This window comes from Callorhinchus milii, unplaced genomic scaffold (assembly GCF_018977255.1).
Source record: "Callorhinchus milii isolate IMCB2004 unplaced genomic scaffold, IMCB_Cmil_1.0 Scaffold2, whole genome shotgun sequence".
NCBI lineage: Eukaryota > Metazoa > Chordata > Chondrichthyes > Chimaeriformes > Callorhinchidae > Callorhinchus > Callorhinchus milii.
This window is the reverse complement of record NW_024704743.1, coordinates 80,850,004-80,871,684: the sequence shown is the minus strand read 5'-3', so window position 1 is coordinate 80,871,684 and position 21,681 is coordinate 80,850,004. Positions and strand designations below refer to the sequence as shown.

At 41.0% G+C, this 21,681-nt stretch overlaps 1 protein-coding gene across 1 annotated transcript; it reads left to right on the top strand.

The window, feature by feature from the left end:
- The first annotated feature begins 1,265 nt into the window (after positions 1–1,265).
- LOC103187850 (tumor necrosis factor receptor superfamily member 11B) lies at positions 1,266–21,334 on the top strand. The gene is made up of 3 exons (XM_042347001.1): positions 1,266–1,275; positions 5,277–5,654; positions 20,781–21,334. Exons 1-3 carry the CDS (start codon positions 1,266–1,268, stop codon positions 21,092–21,094), a joined length of 702 nt encoding a protein of 233 aa, XP_042202935.1. The 3' UTR covers positions 21,095–21,334.
- The last annotated feature ends 347 nt before the right edge of the window (positions 21,335–21,681 follow it).

Sequence of the window (21,681 nt, the reverse complement as noted above, 5' to 3'; positions counted from 1 at the left end):
CGGACGGACGGCAGATAGATGGACAAGTTTGGAGAAGGATGTGCACATCACATGTCTCAGTTTTCACTCCAGTCTTCTGTTGTTGTAGAATAATATGATAATAATCCTTCCATTTGACAAAGCACCTTTCAACAACAACTTGCATTTATATAGCGGCCTTCACGCCAACCGTGTCTTGGAGCGCTTTCACTTCGGGGGAATGTCTCAAAGCGCTTCATAGGATATACTGCAGTGACTATGTACTTTGTAGGCAAATAAGCAGCCAATTTGCACAGGAGTGTCCCATAAACAGCCAGGAAGCGAATTAAGTAATTTTATTTAGGGGATTGTTGGCCAAGAAAGGGAGAAACTCTGTTTGCTTTTCACATAGTGCCATGGAATCTTTAACGTCCACCTGAGCAGAAAGATGGGGCTTCAGTATAATGTCTCATCCTAATGATAACAACTCGAACAATGCGGCACATCCCCAGCACTGCTTTAGAATATAAGCCTATGTGGTGACTTCAAAGTCCTGACATAGAGCTTTAACCCACAACCTTCAGAGGCACAAGTGCTACCACCTGAGACAGACTGACACACTGGATACACATTCCATAATATGTCCCAGCACATACTGCAGAGTTTCAATAGTTGACCTGCGTTTAAAACCCAGAGCCTTCTGCAGTGAGAATTTGACATACAGTATTGTGCTGTTGTATGGAATAATTAGTTATGCAAATAAAATCTGAAAGGGGCGTGTTACTCAAAAAGGGACATGATTAATTCAGCACAAACTTCTGATTTTTTTTATCTCTTTAGTTAGCTCATGGTCTATATATAGGGACTGAGAACTAGGAATTTCAAGGAGAAAATTTGCTGTTAAACCATTCACACAATAAGCAGATATGTTTCGAACCTGCCTTTACGTCCAAATGGTAAGTGCTGTATAAATTACATCTGTCAGAGAATATTTGTTTCATTTAACATGATAAAATGTGACATACAAACACTATTTATCACCTGTAACTATACTACTTTAGCTAATTAGCTCCGCTGCACATAATGTTTTCTTCAATGAATTGTATCTTCCATCTAATGAGTATGGATTTATTGCAACTAGAATATAAATAATAGTGATAAAAAAATGGATCTACTCAGACATGCAGGCTCTGCTGTCAGTCTGCCCACAAACTCCCATGTTTGTACGTGTGGTCCATCAACTCTCTTCATCTCTGGGTTCTTTACTGAAAATGTAAGTTTTTATGCAGGTAGAGACAGAGTGGAAAATGGGTTCAGGTAAGAACTCTGGAGAGGCAAAGATTTGATATGGATACGGCTATTAGCAATAACAAGGGAAATAGCAAGAGCTTGCACTTGTACAGCTTAAACCTATACAACAGGAACTTATAGAGCTTGCACTTCTTTCACACCAGGCTCTGGGAGCCAATCATCCCCATCCTCACCCGACGACATTGACTCTTTATCCCCCAGAAAATCAAGTTCAAGATCCTTGTCCTCGCTTTTAAAGGTCTCCACGGTCTTGTCCCACCTTTCTGAATTCTAAAACCTTACCAACCCGCCCTTTCCCTCCGCTCTGCGTCCCCCGCCCTGCCCGTCCCATTATTAGTCCTCGTGCTTTTAGCCTTTTTGCCACCACGCTCTGGAACAGGATCTAAATCCCTTTGGCTTGCCCCTACCCTCGCCTCACCCCGAATTTAATATTAAGTTTGAGAGTGATGTAGTTAAGTACAACGCAAGGGTCTTAAACTTAAATAAAGCCAACTTTGCAGGTATGAGGGACGATTTGGCTAAAATATACTGGGAAAATAGATTAAAAGATATGACGGTAGGCAAGCAGGGGCAAATGTTCAAACATATATTAGATATTTCCCAGCAAATGCATATTCTCTTGAGAAATAAAAATTCCACAGAAAAAGTTGTTCAACCATGGCTAACTAGAGAAGTTAATGAAAGTATAAAATGAAAAGAAAAGGCCTATAGGTTGTAAGCCTGAGAATTGGGAGGGCTTTAGAGATCAGAAAAGGATAACCAAGAAACTGATTAAGAGAGAGAAAATGCAATATCAGAGTAAACTAGCTAGGGTTATAAAGACAAATTATAAGAGCTTTTACAAGTATACAAAGAGGAAGAGATTAACATAAATAAATGTGGGTCCCTTACAGGCAGAGACAGGAGAAATTATAATGGGGAATAAAGAAATGGCAGAGTCACTAAACAACTATTTTGCTTCTGTCTTCACGTTGGAAGATACTAAAAACTTACCAAAAATAGTAGGGAACCAAGAGACTAATGTTAGTGAGGAACTTAAAGAAATTAATATCAGTAAAGTAATAGTACTTGAAAAATTGATGGAACTAAAAACTGATAAATCCCCTGGACCTGATGGCCTGCATCCTAGGTTTTTAAAAGCGATGGCTGCAGAGATAGTGGATGCATTGTTTTGATTTTCCAAAATTCCCTGGATTCTGGAACAATTCCCGTTGATTGGAAGGTTGCAAAAGTATTCAAGAAGGGTGGGAGAGAAAAAATCAGGAACTATAGACCAATTAGCCTGACATCAGTGGTAGGGACAATTCTAGAGTCCATATTAGGGATGTCGTTGTGGGACACTTAGAAAGTCATAATATGATTAGGCAGAGTCAACACTCCCTTTCATTTCCTTTTATGAAAGGGAAATCGTGTTTAACAAATCTTTTAAGAGTTTTTTTTGAAGATATAACTAACAGGTTATATAGGAGGGAACCAGTAGATGTGGTGTATTTGGATTTCCAGAAGGCATTCGACAAGGTGCCACATAAAAGGTTGTTACATAAGATTAGGGCTCATGGAATTAAGGGTAATATATTAATAATAAGAATAATAATCCTTGCATTTGATATAGCGCTTTTCACGTCGGGTGGACGTCCCAAAGCGCTTCACAGAACTCACTGTAAAGTGAATTGACTGTATATTTGTGGGCGAACGCGGCAGCCAATTGCGCATAGCAATGTCCCACAAACAATCGTAGATTAAAAATGACCAATTTATTATTGTTTTTGGTTTTGGAGGGATTATTATTAGGCGTGTGGAGTAAGGAAATTTGCCCAAGGTTTCGCCCAGACCTGCCTGGAATTGAACTCAGGTCTCTCACTTGCAAAGCGAATGCTCTAACCACTGAGCTACAGGACTCCATTAGCATGAATCAAAGAGTGGTTAACAGACAGAAAACAGAGAGTTGGGATAAACAGGTCCTTCTCAGATTGGCAGGTTGAACTAGTGGAGTGCTGAAAGGATCAGTGCTTGGGCTCAACTGTTTATAGTCTACATCAATGACATAGATGAGGAAATAGAGCTTAATGTATATAAATTCGCGGATGATACAAAGCTAGGTGGGAAAGTAAGCTGTGAGGAGGACACAAGGAGGATGCAAAGGGATATAGACAGGTTAAGTGAGTTGGCAAGAAGGTGGCAGATGGAGTATAATGCGGGGAGTGTGAAATTATTCACCTAGGTAGAAAAAATAGAAAACCAGATTACTTCTAGAGGGGGAGAGACTAGATAGTATTAGTATTCAGAGGGATATATGTGTCTTTGGACACCAATCACAGAAAGTTAGTATGCAGGTACAGCAAGCAATTATAATAATAATAATCCTTACATTTGATATAGCGCTTTTCACATCTTCTAGATGCTTCACAGAATATACTATAAAGTGAATTGACTGTATATTTGTGGACAAAAAGTGGCAGCTAATTGCGCACAGCAGTGTCCCACAAACAATTGTGGATTGAAAATGACCAATTTATTATTGGTTTTTTTTGGAGGGATTATTATTAGACTTGTGGAGTAAGGAAACTTGCCCAAGGTTTCGCCCTGCCTGGAATAGAACTCAGGTGTCGGCGAGTGCTCTAACCACTGAGCTGCAGGACTCTATTAGGAAGGCTAATAGCATGTTAGCATTTATTGCAAAAGGGTTAGAGTACAAGAGTAGGGAAATCTTGCTGCAATTGTATAGGGCCTTAGTGAGACTGCATCTGGAATATTGTGTGCAGTTTTGGTCTCCCTGTCTATGAAAGGACATACTTGTCTTAGAGGGGGTGCAATGTAGGTTCACTAGGTTGATTCCTGGGATGAGGGGATTGACCTACGAGGAGAGATTGAATAGACTAGGCCTATATTCTCTAGAATATAGAAGAATTAGAGGTGATCTTATAGAAACCTATAAGATTCTTAAGTGTCTTGACAGTGTAGATGCTGTGAGACTGTTTCCCCTGGTTGGAGAATCTAAAACTAGGGGTCATAGTCTCAGGATTAAAGGTCAGCCCTTTAGAACTGAGTTGAGAAAACATTTCTTCACTCAGAGGTTAGTGAATTTGTGGAATTCTCTACCCCAGAAGGCTGTGGATGCTCAGACCTTGAACATATTCAAGACTGAGATTGATAGATTTCTTAAAAACTAAAGGGATTAAGGGATATGGGGATAGGGCGGGTAAATGGAATTAGGTTAAAAGATCAGCCATGATCTTATTAAATGGCGGGGGGCGGAATTGCCAACTCCTGCTCTTATTTCTTATGTTCTTACGCCTCCTTCAGGGTCCATCTCAGGACCGTCCTCTTTGACTGTGCCTTTGGTCATCTTTCCACTCCACCACGCTTCCCGTGGTCCCTACCCTTCTTATATACAATCCCCAACTCGGGTACAAATTCTTGATTGTCCAGCACCTTGGAGCATCCTTCTGACATGAAAGGTGCTATATGAATGCAATTTGTTGTTGTTGTTTTGTTTTTGCTGCTTTATCCATATTGCTGTTGTGCCAGTTTCATGCTTAAGATAAATGTAGACATGTACGTGCCACTTTGAGCCTGCACTCTTGACTACAGTGGAGTCAGTCGGAGATGCCAACTTTCAATCAGACATTAAACCAAGATCCTGTTCAGATGCCAGTTCAGATGGATATCAAAGACCCCATGTCACTATTTGAAAAGACAAGGGAGTTTCTGCCAGTGTCCCAGATAGAATGTTCAACTGTTTCATGCTGTTTGTGGGACTTTGCTGTGCGCACGTTAGTTGAAGTAGTCAAGATACCATCCTTTTGGATAAGAAGTTCAACTAATATCTGATTAGCGGAATGTGACAGTGGATTGTTTCACTGAACTGCTAATTAGTGGGATACTGGCTTTTGGGAACATTTTAGTGCCCATTGCCTCTAAAACTAGCGACCATTGATATTTCAGGCTCAAAACTAAGTAAAGCTATCATTTTATTTTCCAGCCTCTCATCACATCATTTTTGGTAGTTTCACTGGCTTCACTACAACGCCACAGTGGGCCGGTGTATTCCTCACATGAACCTTTATATCAGCACTGGGATGAAGGAGCAGCTCGGTATTACAAATGCAAACAGTGTCCACCTGGCACCCACGTGAAGAGTCACTGCAATGCAGAGAGGATGACTGAATGTTCAGCTTGCCCTGAAGCACACTACACTGAGTACTGGAATTACCTTGATGAATGCCAGTATTGCAATGTGTTTTGCAAAGAGTATCAGTATATTAAGCACGAATGCAACACCACTCACAACCGTGTCTGTGAGTGCATCAAAGGTCATCATTTGGAATTTGAGTTCTGTATAAAACACAAAAAGTGCTCCCCTGGGTTTGGTTTAAAGAAACTGGGTAAGTAGGTTAATTTTGAATTAAGATTGGGTGAAATTGATGATAACAAAAATGATGAGGAAAAACATTTTTTTTGTGTGGGGGGGGTTTAATTTCAACACAACAACAAAATTACATTTGTATAGCGCCTTTCACGTCAGGAGGATGTCCCAAGGAGCTGGATAGACAGTGTTTCAGACCCGAGCTGGGGCTTGGGGTCAGGGAAGATGGGGGGCAGGGGTGGAAGCAGGGAGATCAAAAGCATAGTCGAAGAGGAGCGTCTTGAGATGGGTCTTGAAGGTGGCAAGGGAGGGGGCAAGGTGGAGGGACTGCGAGATAGAGTTCCAGAGGGTGGGAGCAGAGTGGTAGAAGGTCCACCCGCCAATAGTGGGGGAGAGCGAGGTGGGGGGAATTTCAGGCCTAATTTCACACCTTAGGCCTGAAATTCCATCTATTTTTAGTCTATTAAACTATAGAGTGTCAGCCTGACTCATTCAGTAGCACAGTGGTCTCAGTCAGAAGGTTGTGGGTTCAAACCCTACATCAGGGCTTTAAACTCACGTTGTCTAGGCTAACACTCCATTGACGTTACAGGTCTTGTGGCACAATTTGAAAAGAGAAAGGAGTTTCTCCCAGTTTCTTGGCCAATACGCCCCCAGATAAAACTGTTCATTGCTGTTTCTGGAATATTGCTGTGCATAAATTGGCTACTGTATTGGTCTACAAAAATATAAAATCATTATACTCTACAGTATATACTGTGAAACACTTTGAGACCTCCTCCTGTTGTGAAATTTAGGGATTATTACTGTTATTTTGTCTTGTAACATTTAAGATGGCGTAGAATTATGGAAAATTCTAAAATTCAGTCTGAATATGGCAGACGTCCCTTTTTAAGACCTCCAAAAAACTTTTTTGCGAAATCTTAAATTTTTAAGGCTAATGGTGTGACAGGCTAAGACTAGGTGAAATTTCAGGGCTAATATTATTTGCAAAAATCCTATCATTTAAGCCCACGGCTCACCTGACTCAAAGGGGACCAACGCAGTAACTTTAATTTTCAAATTTCTTCCTGTGTTGTTTTACAATGATATTTTTAAATTTTATTTTATTTTATACATTGTTTTTTGTTTTATTTTGCGTCATTTCCAATTTGTGAAAAATGAACTCAAAATAACAGAATTCTGATTGGCACGAAATATTGGTGAGCACAATAACTGTTAAGGTTTACTCAGTCCCCCAACGAATATTCTCACTCATCGACTGTGTTCTCAGGGTAACTGGGGATGGACAATAAATCCATCAGCCAATCAGGACTGGACCAAAAGTTAGGAGAATGGCAAGAGTGGCGTCTTGTGGGGCTGCTCAGAACACTGGCTGGAGCCCTCTTCAGGGCTCAGGACTTCCCCCCCACCAGCTCCCATTAAAGAGGCATTCTGTAAAAGGAAGGTGCTCTCATTGGATCTGCAAAGCTCTTCTTCCTCAACAAAAGCATCAGAAGGAAGATAGAACCTGATTGGGGGTTAAGACACGACACTGCTTAGTAGCAGCAGTGCGAGGCTGCTGGCTTTGGCTGCTGGTCGGTTTATAGTGCACATTTTCTGCCAAAACCATAGAAAAGTTAGTGAGCTGGTAGATAAATTTGGGGGAGGCTGAGCCGTCATCTACTCCCAGCCACCCGATGCTTATACCTGTCAAGTAGTTGTGACCCTCTTTTCAAACCGCTCCAGCCTTTGTGTTCCTCCCACAATGGTGCGGGGTAAGGTGTTCTGGGATTTTGACCAAGCAACGATGAAGGAACCTGACTTTCCATGTCAGGATGAAGAGTGACTTTGACGAGAACATAGAGTGGGGGTGTTTCCATGATTTTTTTTGTGAATGAGGTTTGCACTATTCACCCCCATTAACCAAATTAGACCGAATACATTCCACTAGGGAACGAGGGTTGTCCCCACAGACAAGCTCCAAATCCCCCCAAACTCTCTAGGCCCAAAATTGTCAAAGGACAATGCAGACCTGAAACCTGTCTTTACGACCAACCGAGCAAGTCAGGTGATGGGATCACCTCTCTGACAGGGAAAACCCAACCTGAACCTAGTGACCTTCAAGTGAGCTCTGATTCCATATCTGCTTCCTCTGTGAGGGCAGATCACACTCCTCAGATGGGAAGTACTGCAATGCGAATCCCAACCAACAGAGGCCGAAAGCATAGCTGTAGCCGGAGCTCAACCCTTCTCATAATATCCGAGATATGTGTGAGATTCGGTCATGGTAACTAACACAAGCCAATCTCAACAGAACTTTTCTGGCATTGATAGCTCAAGGAGTAACTGATAATAACAACAACAACAAGATTACATTTGTATAGCGCCTTTTATGTCGGGAGGACGTCCCAAGGTGCTGGACAGTGTACAGCATTTCAGACCTGAGCTGGGGTCAGGGGGGTTGAAGAGGAGGGTCTTGAGGTGGGACCTGAAGGAGGCTAAGGAGGAGGCGAGGCGGAGTGATTGGGGAATGGAATTCCAGAGGTTGGGGGCAGAGTGGCTGAAGGCTCTACCGCCAATGTTGGGGCGGGTGGGTCGGGTGACATGGAGCAGGTCGGATACTACACTTGATCTTAGCCAAAAGGCAGAGAACCATCACAATTTATTTTTAACAAAATATATATTTATTTGTTGATATATGTATATAACAACAACAAGATTCCATTTATAGAGTGCCTCTGACGTCGGGAGGACATCCCAAAGCGCTGGACAGTTGGGTCAGGATCCGAGCAGGGGGTAAATGGTGAGGGGAGGGAAGGGAGGGAGCGAGGAGGGGGTAGAGAGTTGAGAGGGGAGCTGAAGGCACGGATAAAGAGAAAGGTCTTGAGACCGGCCTTGAAGGAGGAAAGGGAGGAGGCGGCGAAGGCACTGGGGGATAGAGTTCCAGAGCCTAGGTGCTGAGAGGCTGAAGGCCCAGCCACTGATGGTAGGGTGGTTGGGGCGGGGGTTGTGGAGCAGACCGGAGCCAGACGAACGGAGGATACGGGCAGGTAGATAGGGGGATAGTAGTATATATATATTTACGCTTATCTCAGACAGTATCAAACCCAATACAGAAAAGACGCAGCATGTTATTATCCTATGACAGTATCAACAGACCCGGCACCTTGTGGCGGGGGTTTGGGTTTCCTCTGCGCATTCAAGACCAAGGCTTCCCTGCCTCTGGGTTCTGCTGCCCTTTGCAGGGCGTAGTTAGAAATGGGGTCTTGTTCCCCTCTCCCTACTGACCTACTATCCCCCTACCTACCTGCCCGTACCCTCCGTTCCTCTGGCTCCGGTCTGCTCCACATCCCCCGCCCCAATCGCCCTACCATCGGTGGTCGGGCCTTCAGCCTCTCAGCCCCGAGGCTCTGGAACTCTATCCCCCAGTGCCTTCGCCGCCTCCTCCTTTTCCTCCTTCACGGCCGGTCTCAAGACCTTTCTCTTTGACCGTGCCTTCAGCTCCCCTCTCGACTCTCTACCCCCTCCTCGCTCCCTCCCTTCCCTCCCCTCACCCTGACCATTTCCCCACTGCTCGGGTCCTGACCCAACTGTCCAGTGCCTTGGGACGTCCTCCCGACGTGAAAGGCGCTCTATAAATGAAATATTGTTGTTGTTGTTGTTGTGCTCAATGATATGCAGTGTACAGTATCTGGTTACACTATTCCTCTCAGCGTTCTGCCTCCGTGGTAATCTTTTGCTTTGTGATGATTGCAACTAGGGCTATGATTATAGGTAGTTGGAATGATTCATTCAGTAGTGGTACNAAAAATTCTTCCAGTAAAATTAGGGTTTTTACCTTGGAGCCAATACAACTTTTACACTAGCATTAGATACTCTTACCCAACGCAACTCTTCCTGGTCACAAACTTTATAAAACAAAGAAGGTTACATCATAAAATATGCAATTGAAAATGTTTTAAAAACGCAAGTTATTTTAGCAAAGAGAACAGAAAGAAATGAAATATATTTTGCACAAAAGAACTAAGAACTTTACAGAATATAGTTTTGTAACTATGCAAGGCCACTGACGTATCGAATCAAACCAGCATCAGTTATATACCAACGTTATTACCCCAGCACCAAATAGCCTCAAAAGAGTTAAATACAAAAAAGGGAATATATTACTTTTGCTTTCAAACTGTTAAAAACAATGTGCTGAAGGATTCTTGGACCCGACAAATGAGCATTTCCTTCATGGAAAATATATATACCATTCATTGTTCTTAAAGCTGCAAGTGCAAGTGCTGATAAAATGGTCATATAATAATAATAATAATAATAATAATCCTTGCATTTGATATAGCGCTTTTCACGTCAGGAGGACGTCCCAAAGCGCTTCACAGAACACACTGTAAAGTGAATTGACTGTATATTTGTGGGCGAACGCGGCAGCCAATTGCGTACAGCAATGTCCCACAAACAGTCGTAGATTGAAAATGACCAATTTAATTATTGTTTTTGGTTTTTTGGAGGGATTATTATTAGGCTCTGTGTGGAGTAAGGAAACTTGCCCAAGGTTTCGCCCTGCCTGGAATTGAACTCAGGTCTCTCACTTGCAAAGCGAGTGCTCTAACCACTGAGCTACAGGACTCCATATGAATTTGGCTCAATATTTGTGTCTCTCTTGGTTCTCTAAAATACCAAACCATAAAAATAGGAGCATTCACTGCCAGTTCCCAGCTTGTGGTTCACTTCAGAGCTAAATTCGACACTTCATAAAATCAATTCTAGGTAGAAGGCCAAGGATAAAATTTAAGAGGCTATTTTGTTCTGTGCGTTCTTTGTAGTGAGATTGTTGCTTTGGGCAAAGCAATATTCTGTTCATTCAGTTAGGTTTAATTATAATACTAGTAATCCTTGTACTTGGTATAGCGCCTTTCACATCAGGAGGTCATCTCAAAATGCCTCATAGGATTTTACTGTGAAGTAGAGTGACTATGTATTTGTGGGTGCAATGGGATCCTTAATGCCCACTTGAATGGGTAGGCGGGACTTGGTTTAACATCTTATTTGAAGGAAAGCACCTCCAACTATGTAACCCCTCCCCACCCCAGCACTGCATTGGAGTGTCAGCTTAGAGTTTGTGATTCTAAGTCCCAATGTGGGACTTGAATCCACAATCTTCTGACTCAGAAGTGAAAGTGCTACCACTGTGCCAAACTAACACAGGGTCTTTGTGAATTTATCCCTGGGTACTTATAAGTAACTTGTACTTGTAATATTTAATGCAATTTTAATTTAATTTATAAATAAGGTTGCAATATCAATAGGAGATTGAATTGCAAAACTTTTTAAAGTGTACAGAGACACTATTTAAAACAACAGAACAGAACAAAACCAAATAGCACTTTGCCCACATCGACAGATTCAGCACATGGAGCAGAGGATTGGTAAAGGAAACTTTATGGTAGAGGGATGCATTCTTCTGCTTGCTGGATTCTCTTGTGTTTTTGTTTCCCAACACTTTCCTCCAGTGGAACGGAATTAATATTGTTTTGCGTTACAGGTCAATGGCCTTTTGTCACCCACCCTCCACTTCTCCTGAAAGACGAATCAATCTGAAACGTTAAACCACTTTTTGTTCTCTCCATAGAAACTGCCTGACCTGCTAAGTGTTCCCAGTGACTTCTGGTTTTATTTCAGATTTTCAGCATCTGTATTTTGCCTTTTTTATATTGTTTTGTATTGTTAACATTATTAGAGCAGAAGCTATCAAATGAAGAAAAGTTTTCAAAAGATATCCTTGATCCAAGCAATGAAGAATGTGTGAGAAACTTAATGCATGTTTCGTAAAACTGTACCAGTGATCAGCTGGATCTAAAAGACCCACTAAACATTGTTTGGTTGGTGCAGTAAGTTCATCCTATTATTATTATTATTATTATTATTATTATTATTATTATTATTATTATTATCCTCCAGTCGATGAAACATTTGCTGCAATGGAAAATATGCATTCACGGTGCCAGATCTGATCAGAGATTATGGAGAAGAAATACAATTTTCCCAGGTGTCATCCACTATGAACCATACCAGGTCCATACCGACCAATCCGCTCCCTCTGCTCAATGAGCTCTGGCCTGCTCCATATCCCCGACCTTCCTGCTCCACCATTAGGCCTTCAGCCTTTCTGCCCCCACCCTCTGGAACTCCATCCCACAGTCCCTTCATCTTGCTTGCCTTCTTTAAAGCCTGTCTCAACACATTCCTCTTCGTCCACTCCTTCGGTCATTCGCCCAATCTTCCTGCCCTCCATCCCATCTAATCCCAACCCCTGCTTGGGCATAAATCCTTTACTGTCCAGCACCTTGTGATGACCTCCCCATGTGAAAGCTGCTATACAAATGTAATTTGCTGTTGTTGTAATAATAGTAATAATCCTTGCATTTGATACAGTGCCTTTCTCAACAGGGTGACCATATCCACTATTTTCAAGGTTTAGTAATTTGCAGTTCAGCAGCTTAACAAGCAAGTGCATTAACCTCTTAAGTCTGCTATGCCTGTATTTTGGCTGCAAATACAGTCACTACACTTCATTGTAAAAAAAGCTTGTGAAGCACTTTCAGATATCTTGATGACATGATAAGGCATTACATTAAGTGCAAGCATTATTATTACTATTGCTAGCCTCTTTCCACATCTCAAAGGTTGGTGGCAACCTCAATAAGAGCAAATGACGTGGTCTGTTTAATACATTGTAAACCCTTAGCAGAACATCTATAGACTTTAATACTTGTCTGCTTTTATATGTTGGCATTTTATCAGCCTTTTAAATTGCTTCAACATATTGTCTAGACTTTGACAGAAACAAGTCTACCATTACTCGTAGGTTCCTTTCAAGATCTCCCTGCTCAAATTCAATTCGTTCATTCTATTCTTAAGCCCCAATTTTTCTACCCATGTGGAATGCTTTATACTTATGAGTGTTACATTTCATTTGCCTTGTATTTGCTCACTTGCACAACCGACCTAAATCCTTTCAAAAAACCTTTGCTACATCTCCTGAGCTCCTCGAACTTAACTGGTTACAGTTGGTTTTGGTATTCAGGTCATTTATGTATATTAGAAATAATAACGGGCCAAGCATTGTCCCTCGAGGGACTATATTCAATATACTCACCCCCCATTGTCACTCTCCCCTCTGTCTCTCCTTCCCCATCTGACATTACACACCTTGCAATTGTGTTCTGTTTCCTATTTTATAACCAGTCCCATATTCCATCCCGGGTTCCTGTGGTTTTTAGTTTAACGAGAAGCCTTTCATTTCCATTTCATTACTGATGTTATTGACACCTGGAAATTCACCCTGTCATTACATCAATTGCCAAACACATCTCTGTGTACATTCATGGCTAAGGGAGTCAATTCTATGGTGATCTTACACTATGGGAATTGACATTGAGAATTTATTTTTATCTTTACAAATCAGAGTAAGACAAATGCCTAAGCTTCTTGTAAAACACCGCAATGCTAACATACGGTTGGAAACACAACACTTGAATGGCATATCTGTCAAAAAATGCATCCATGAGGTAAACTGAGCTTTCTGCAGAGAAACCCCCATCTGTCACACCGACTCATGAAACTTCAGGTTAGAAGAGATCTTGGGTCAAAGCTAAAGTTGCATGAGCCAGAGTGACATAAAATAGCTTCTCTACAGAAAATGAGTTTATTCTGCTTAGCATTATTGGGATGCGAGGCATTATCAGAGTGAAAAGTTAGGCAATAGATAACAACAACAACTTGCACTTATGCAATGGGTCACTCATAGTACATCAGAGTACTTCATAGATTCAGGTAATGTGGAAAATCAGCTTTGAAATAAAGACTCAATTGAAGATTGTTTACCAGAATTCCAGACAATCCAATTTCAGTCTTTGATCCAAGTCTAAGTTCATGAAGATTTTTGGGCTCCTGCTGGTGAGGGCAGGATCGGGCCCCAACCTCACCCCAACCCCCACTGCTGAATAACCTGTTAACAGTTAAAAGATTCTATCATGCATTGATCACTAACAGCAGCAATTTCTTTTGTTATAGTTTTATAATTGGAAAATCCATAGTAATAATCCTTGCATTTAACATAGTGCCTTATCACATTGCTGAAATGTGTCAAAGTGCTTCACGGGATTTTTCGTACAATTTTTATAATGCTAGGATCATCTCACAGTGATTCACAAAAGTTTTGTGAAGTGTAGTAACTGTGTATTTGTAGGCAAACACAGCAGATGATTTTCACACAGCAATGTCCCACAAACAGTCATGAAACAGCCATGAAGTGAATGAACAATTTTAACTGGGGGATGAGACGTTGGGAGAAACTTCCTTCTCTTTTCGAGCAGCGCTATGGGATCTTTAACATCCACCTGAATAGGCAGAAAGAACGTTCTGACGAAGCGTTATGTACCTGAAACGTTTCCTTTCTCCGTAGATGCTGGCTGACAGGCAGAAAGGAACTCGGTTTAAGGTCTTATCTGAGAGATGTATAAACATGCAGTGCAAAATATAATCACTAGTGTTAGCAACCGGCACAATTGACCAGATCGAACCAAGAAAAGCGTTTAGTTGGGCAAGGTACTGGAGGCTGTCAAGAATCAGTGGAAGTGAACAGAAGTCATTGGTTTCAGGCAAGAAAGAGGGGAGAAAAACAGAAATGGGAGAAGGTGAATTTTGTTGTTAAAAAGTGGTCGTAATTACAATTTGCGACACACCTTTGCAGATCAGTTTAGCTTGAGACAAATGGTTGAAAATATTATTGGCAAGGTGCTTGGGGGGTTGGTGAGCTACCTTATTTAGGAAAATCACTGTGCCCGCCGGTCATCATGGCAATAACAGATTTGGTGTGAAAATCAAAGAAAATCAGAGAAACATTATGAGCTCAAGGGCGAGGCATCAACACATGGGTGTTTCTGAACTAAACTGCAAGTGTTGGCATAAATGTGCTCTTAGCCTGCACAAATGTAATCATAAACTTTGTTATTTTACAAGAAACCTTATGTTAACAATGTCCAAGACATTTTGATACATACACAATCCTCATTAAAGGACAGACTCCTATAATCCTGACTGTTCCCCTCATTGTTTTATTAAAGGATGGTTTCTAAATCAACTAATTTAAGCATCTGTCAAAAGCATTACAATGTAGTGTTTAAAGTTGCCAGGAATGGGTTTTACTGAAATCTGCTAACTTCCCCAATGACTAGCTCACTGGTCTGTGCCATAATACACCGTTAACTGTGTACAGTATATTCTATTGCATACCCGATAGAAAAGAGCTGTGTTGTACTTGAAGGCATAATACTGTCTGTTTGGCCATGAGCACAAGTTATGACTCTCGAGGCTGTTACAACAATAACATCAAATTGCATTTATATAGCGTCTTTCATGTTGGTAGAATTCCCAAAATGCTGAATGCAATGATAATACAATAGAAAATTAGGTTAATTCTCATAGAGTTAAAATCAATGGTTGCAAGAAGTATTTTGGCTCTAGTCTAAAACTTTTCCTTCTCACCACAACATAATGCAACTGTCCTGGCCCTAGAAGCAGAGCAATGATGGTGATCGCTGTATGTGAAGTTCTCAGTGGTTAGAGCACTCGCCTCGCAAGCGAGAGGATCTGAGTTCAATTCCCAGCAAGGTGAAAGGTTGGGCATGTTTCCTTACTCCACATGCCTCTGTTCATCTAGGAGTAAATATGAACCCGGTTGTTAGTCGATTGGTGGATCGCTTTTCTGGGTGTAATAATGCCTTAAAAAAAAAAAAATTTAATCTCTTAGTCCATGACTGTTTGTGGGACCCTGCTGTGCGTAATTCACTGCCATGTTTTGCCCACAAAACATAATAAATAATAATAATCCTTGCATTTGATATAGCACTGTTCACGTCGGGAGGACGTCCCAAAGCGCTTCACAGAACACACTGTAAAGTGAATTGACTGTATATTTGTGGGCGAATGAGGCAGCCAATTGCGCATAGCAATGCCCCACAAACAGTCGTGGATTGAAAATGACCAATTTATTATTGTTTTTGGTTTTGGAGGGATTATTATTAGGCGTGTGGAGTAAGGAAACTTGCCCAAGGTTTCGCCCTGCCTGGAATTGAACTCAGGTCTCTCGCTTGTAAACATACAGTCAATTCACTTTACAGTATATTCTGTGAAGCGCTTTGAGACGTCTAGAAGATGTGATAAGGCGCTATATCAAATGCAAGGATTATTATCCCTAACGTTAGAGGAATGAACTGTTAGGGCCAATTCAATAACATAGGGCTTTTCAGATTTGAAAGCAGTGTCTCAGAAGGAACCTTATAAAGATTGCAAATAGAATTGAGAAAGTAAACCCCAAATAATTATTTCAGAGAAGTCAAGGCAAAAGAACAAGAGGACAGATAGCAGGAAGTATTTATTTACACAGATTGGAATGGGTCACAGGTCCGAGGCCAGAGCACTGCATTCATTTTAAGCAACAGCTTGTTGCTGCAATGAGAAGATAGTAGGATAGGTATTCTGAAAAAATGATGTGAAATGAGTCGAAAGGCCTTCTTCATCCTCACTTCTTTTGTGATATTTTCTTTTCTGATATTTTCTTTAGGAACACCATATGCAGATACAGAATGTATGAGGTGTCCAAAGGGCTTTTTCTCGGCCATTTGGTCTGCCAAACACCCCTGTAAAAAGCACTCAAATTGCACTGCTATTGGTTTAAAATTGGCTTTTCGAGGAGATGCATTTCAAGATAGCATTTGCAAGCCATGTGAGAACAAAAATGCTTTGGACTCAGAATGTTTAGATCCTCCAATTTATAACAGTAAGTACTTGCACGTATAAAGCAGTATTTTGTTAAGTTTGTAATACTTGGCATGTTTATTATGTGTATTGCCCAGTCCAGTAATCCTTGACCAAGATTGAGTTAGCTGCAATTGAAAACTATTAAAAGACAAAATGATCTTTTATCAGTCTGCCAGAATGTTGAGTTTGAAATAAAACTCGACGGGATTCGATAATTTTAACTTCCAAATGACTTTGCTGAAAATCTACAATTCTGTACAATATGAAGGTTCCTGCATGTGTCAAGACATTCAGCTGACCAAAAATAAGGTATCTTGTTATTATAGTGCAGCCCTGTTATAAAACAAGCTTCACTGTAGCACAAATTGCAATCGCACTCTGGATCATTTGCTTTCTGTGAGCCAAATGACTTTTTGCACTTAAATGAACAACTTCCAGGTCATAAGGTACCCTTGGTATGGAATCCCTCCGACTCACTCCTTCCCTCACCTCATTCAACATCGGTCTCAAGACCTGCCTCTTTGATTCTCCTTTGGCTAAGATCTTAAACTGAGGTCCATCTGTTCAGGTAGATCTTATGATCACTTCCCCCTCTCCATCCACCTTGGCAGAAAGGTTCTGTCTGCATTTTGCACCCAACTAAAAACTAAACCTGAAAATGATATCTGCACAAAATATTGGAGTGATATTCGTCTATTCCATAAAATAAATCTTTATTTTGCTTTCATGAAGACTGAGTAGTCTTTCACTAACAAAAGTTGTGACGCATGAAGGAGCAGATTTAATCAGTATGATAAATATTTATTCAATAGCATGAAAAGCACATCACATCATCAGAAAAATGCATCATTTTGTGCTTACTCTGTCATACACGGAATATCTGTGTGTGGCCCCAACTCACGCTCATGTCAGTTCTTTCAATAATTTAATGACGGATAATGTGTAAAGTTCCTGTTGCCCACCCTGTAAATGTTCTTTATCCACATCTCTGCTCATCTTCTTTACTATAATAACTTACTGTACCAATGTGCTGTTTCCATTTCCCACACATTGTTACATAAGGTTTCACACTATAGGTAGTTGGGTACTTTGGATGCGATGTAAAGCCAAGGTTCTGTCGGCTTCAGATCAGCGTAGAAGGCGCTATACAAATGTAATTTTGTATTCTATTGTATCTACATCAAAATTCCCATGAATATATTTGAAAATAGAAAGGAGGTTTGACCAGTGACTTAACCAACAATCATTTAGTCGGTCATTCACCTCACGGCTCTTTGTGTGACCATGTTATCAACTTAGTTCAATTGCTCGCATTTTCATCTTTCAGTCAGACTTTTGAGAGATCTAAGAGAACTGCAAACTCACAATCTTGTCTGACATTCCAGTCCGGTGTTGGGGGAGTGCTGCATTGTCAGAGGGACAGTCCTTTGGCTAAGATCTTAAACTGAGGTCCATCTGTTCAGGTAGTTCTTATGAAACTATGCTGAAAAGGGAAAGGAGTACCTCCTGATATTCTTATCAACAATTCATGAGATTATTTTGTCATTCACCTCATTGCTTGTGGGATCTTGTATTCAAAATAGCTGCTGTGTTCGCCTAGAAAATACAGTCACAACAATTGCTTAGAAACATCATGGCATACAAGGCACTAAAAGATTTCAAGTTCAAGTTATTTCTAATAAGTTATAGCTCAGTTGATAGCACCTTGGGACTTCTTCCTGATGTGAAAGGTGCCATATAAAGTACATTTGTATTGTATTATTATTTACAAGAGTTTACAACAGTTTTTGTAATGTTCAACCTTTAGCTTTAAATCAGAGCAATAGGTTATGAAATGAAAATACTGGACAAGCAACCTGATAAATATTTATTCAGTAGCATGAAAAGCACATCACGTCATCAGATAAAATGCGTCAATTTGTGCTTTATTGGTAAACTGTGCAAAAGGTACTTGTTGTTCTAGAATAACATCCTACAACGAATGATTGTATTTTAGAAGTTATATTTTCAACGTTTCATAACGTAAACACCACAAGGAACACATTACAAAATCCTGCAATTTTTAAAAAATCCTCTATATAATATTTACATATATAATGTCCTTGCATTTTATGATATTATATTTTATTATATTTTTGAATGCTTTCAAACAACGTGATAAGGTGCCATATCAAATGCAAGAATAATTATTAATATTAGTATTTTGCATTTGATTTAGTGCCTTTCACAGGGGAGAGGGGGACATCTCAAAATATTGCACAAAATTTTACTGCAATATGCAGTGACTGTATGACTGTATTTATAGGTGTACGCAGCAATCAATTTGTTCACAGCAACATCCCACAAACAGCCTTAAAGTGAATGATCAATTTTATTTGGCTGATTGTTGACAGGTTCTTTAACATCCACCTGAACAGGCAGACGGGACTTTGGTTTTATGCCTCATTTGAAGGAAGGTACTTCTGCAGTGCATCCACAGCACTTTATTTGAAATGTCAGCCTAGATTTCCCCACACGGGGTTTGAACTCACCACCTTCTGACTCAGAGATAAGAGTGCTACCAACTGGGCCAAATTTCACCCCACACTTTGTTCAGATGCTCTGCAATTTTCACTGTGTACAGAAAATCAAACCTATTTTCCCAGCCTCTATGTAGTTATTTGAGTTAATTCCCTGAGATACATTTTGACATTATGTACCCATAAAGAAAAGTACACACAGTGCTTTCCAACAGCTTGAATGACTAGTTAACTTGAATGACTGCAAAGAGTTGTATGTCAGTCCTATCCATTTTGCCCACAAATACAGCCAATCCACTTTACATCCAAATCCTGGATGAGAGCTAACTTTCTCCTGTTGAACGTCAACAAGACCGAGGCTCTCCTGATTGGCTCCCGTTAGCGCCTCCTCACCTCAGGCACTGGTAGCATCACCATCCATGGTTGCTCACTCCACCTCACCGAGCCAGTCTCAAACCTTGGCGTCTTGTTTGACCTTCAACTGCCATTTCTACCCCACATTCGTGCCATGACCCGCTCTGCCTTCCCCCACCTCCGCAACATCGCCAAGCTCCACCACTATCTCACAGTGTAAGCCACCAAAACCTTCATACATTCCTTCATTTAGGCCAACTTCCTGTTTGTCGGCTTAACTGTTCCCTCCACAAGCTTCAAGCTCTGTGATCTTATCACCCCCACCATTGTCCAGCTCCACTGGCTCCCCATCCCCACAGAGGATAAAGTTCAAAATCCTCGTCCTTGCTTTTAAAGCCCTTAAGAGCTCGCTCCTTCCGACTTCATGGAACTGCTAACGCCATATCGACCTGTCCCTCTGGTCAGCAGGCTCCAGCCTGCTCCACGTCCCTTGCCTGCCCTGCCCTGCCCCACCAACAGAGGTCGGGCCTTCAGTCTCTCTGCCCTACCATTTTGGAACTCCATCTCACAGTCCCTTCGCCTCACTCCCTCCCTTGCCTCCTTCAAGGCACGTCTCAAGACCCTCCACTTCAACTGTTCCTTTAACCCCCCATTCCTATCTCTACCCTCCCTGCCCTCCAAACATACCCTCCCCACCCCATCCCAACCCCCTGTTCTGTTCTTCCAGTTCTGGATCCATGCTGCCACTGTCCCTTTTATACCACGGGCTTCTATCTTTCTTACAAGTCTTTCATAATAATAATAATAATAATCCTTGCATTTGATATAGCGCTTTTCACGTCGGGAGGACGTCCCAAAGCGGTTCACAGAACACACTGTAAAGTGAATTGACTGTATATTTGTGGGCAAACGCGGCAGCCAATTGCGCACAGCAACGTCCCACAAACAGTCGTAGATTGAAAATGACCAATTTATTATTGTTTTTGGTTTTGGAGGGATTATTATTAGGCGTGTGGAGTAAGGAAACTTGCCCAAGGTTTCGCCCTGCCTGGAATTGAACTCAGGTCTCTCACTTGCAAAGCGAGTGCTCTAACCACTGAGCTACAGGACTCCACTTCATGTGGCACTTTGTCAAATGCCTTTTGAAAGTCCATATAAACTACATCAACTGCACTACCTTTATCTACCCTCTCCGTTACCTCAACAAAAAATTATTTTAGATTTGTTAGATACAAATTTGTTAATTTGTTGTTGTTGGACACCTCAACAACGTAATAAGTCGCTATATCTAATGCAAGGATTATTGTTATTATTACTCTTTGTATGAATAAGGGGATGATGATGGGGTTCCATAATATACCTGGCTGACCAAAAATAATTAAGGAGCCGTAAAACATCAGTAGGGTTGAAGAATAAAGTAGCGATTGATAAGCTTCTCCAGTAACTTTTCTTGCTTTGTACAGATATCACACTGTGTGATGAGGCGGTGTTTACATTTATCACCCGTCAGAAATTGACATCTCAGCAGCTGAGAAAACTGCTGGAGAATTTACCTGGGAAGAAAATGAATGTGGAACACTTGGATTGGAGTAGGAGGACAAATATGATCAAAATTCACCTTCTCCATCTTCTGAAACAATGGAAAATTGAAAATGATGGAGCAGATACTGTGAAGAGCTTACTGTATGGCCTGGAGTTAGCCAATATTCACAGTGTCTATCAAAAACTACTGCGCAGGCTTCATATAAACATGCCCATTGAAAACACTGTGAATTAAAAGGCTGGAATAATGGTTAGTATTGAGTAAGCAACAGACAGCCTTGACTTGTGGGTAACATGATAGAGCATTATCCTTTCTTGAGAAGCCTATCTGTACTGTTTTTAGAGACTGTTGCCAGACTTCCTTAGAATTCTACTGAGAATGTTTTCAAAGGTGACAACAGGGCATTGTAAAAATAATGGGGAGAAATGTGGTGAATGCTATGATATCACAAGTCATATTTTTGACCCCTAAAAGTAGAATAGAGGATATCTGTTGTCACTGTCTGTGTTTCTTCATTAAACTATCAAATTAATGTTTATTATATAAAACTAGGATGCATTATCTTCTGACTCTTGGATAGATGCTTGAAGTGATCCTGTGAGAAAGATTTGAGGCTAGGGAACCAGGGCCCGAAATGTCCATGACAAGGATTTAGAATTAAGATTTCTATTTCCAAAGCATCTCCTCCTTGAATCCCCGGAATTTCTTCCATAATCACTGTGAAAAGGAATTCATCCATTTCTCAATTTTAATCCATTTAGCCTTAATTTTGAAGTTATGTTCCTCTTGTACTTGATTGGCCTTCCAGGGGAAAAAGTCCA

Coding starts and splice junctions, on each gene's coding strand:
- LOC103187850 (XM_042347001.1), top strand. Junction 5,655..20,780: donor GTTTGGTTTAAAGAAACTGG/GTAAGTAGGTTA, acceptor TGCTTTGTACAG/ATATCACACTGTGTGATGAG.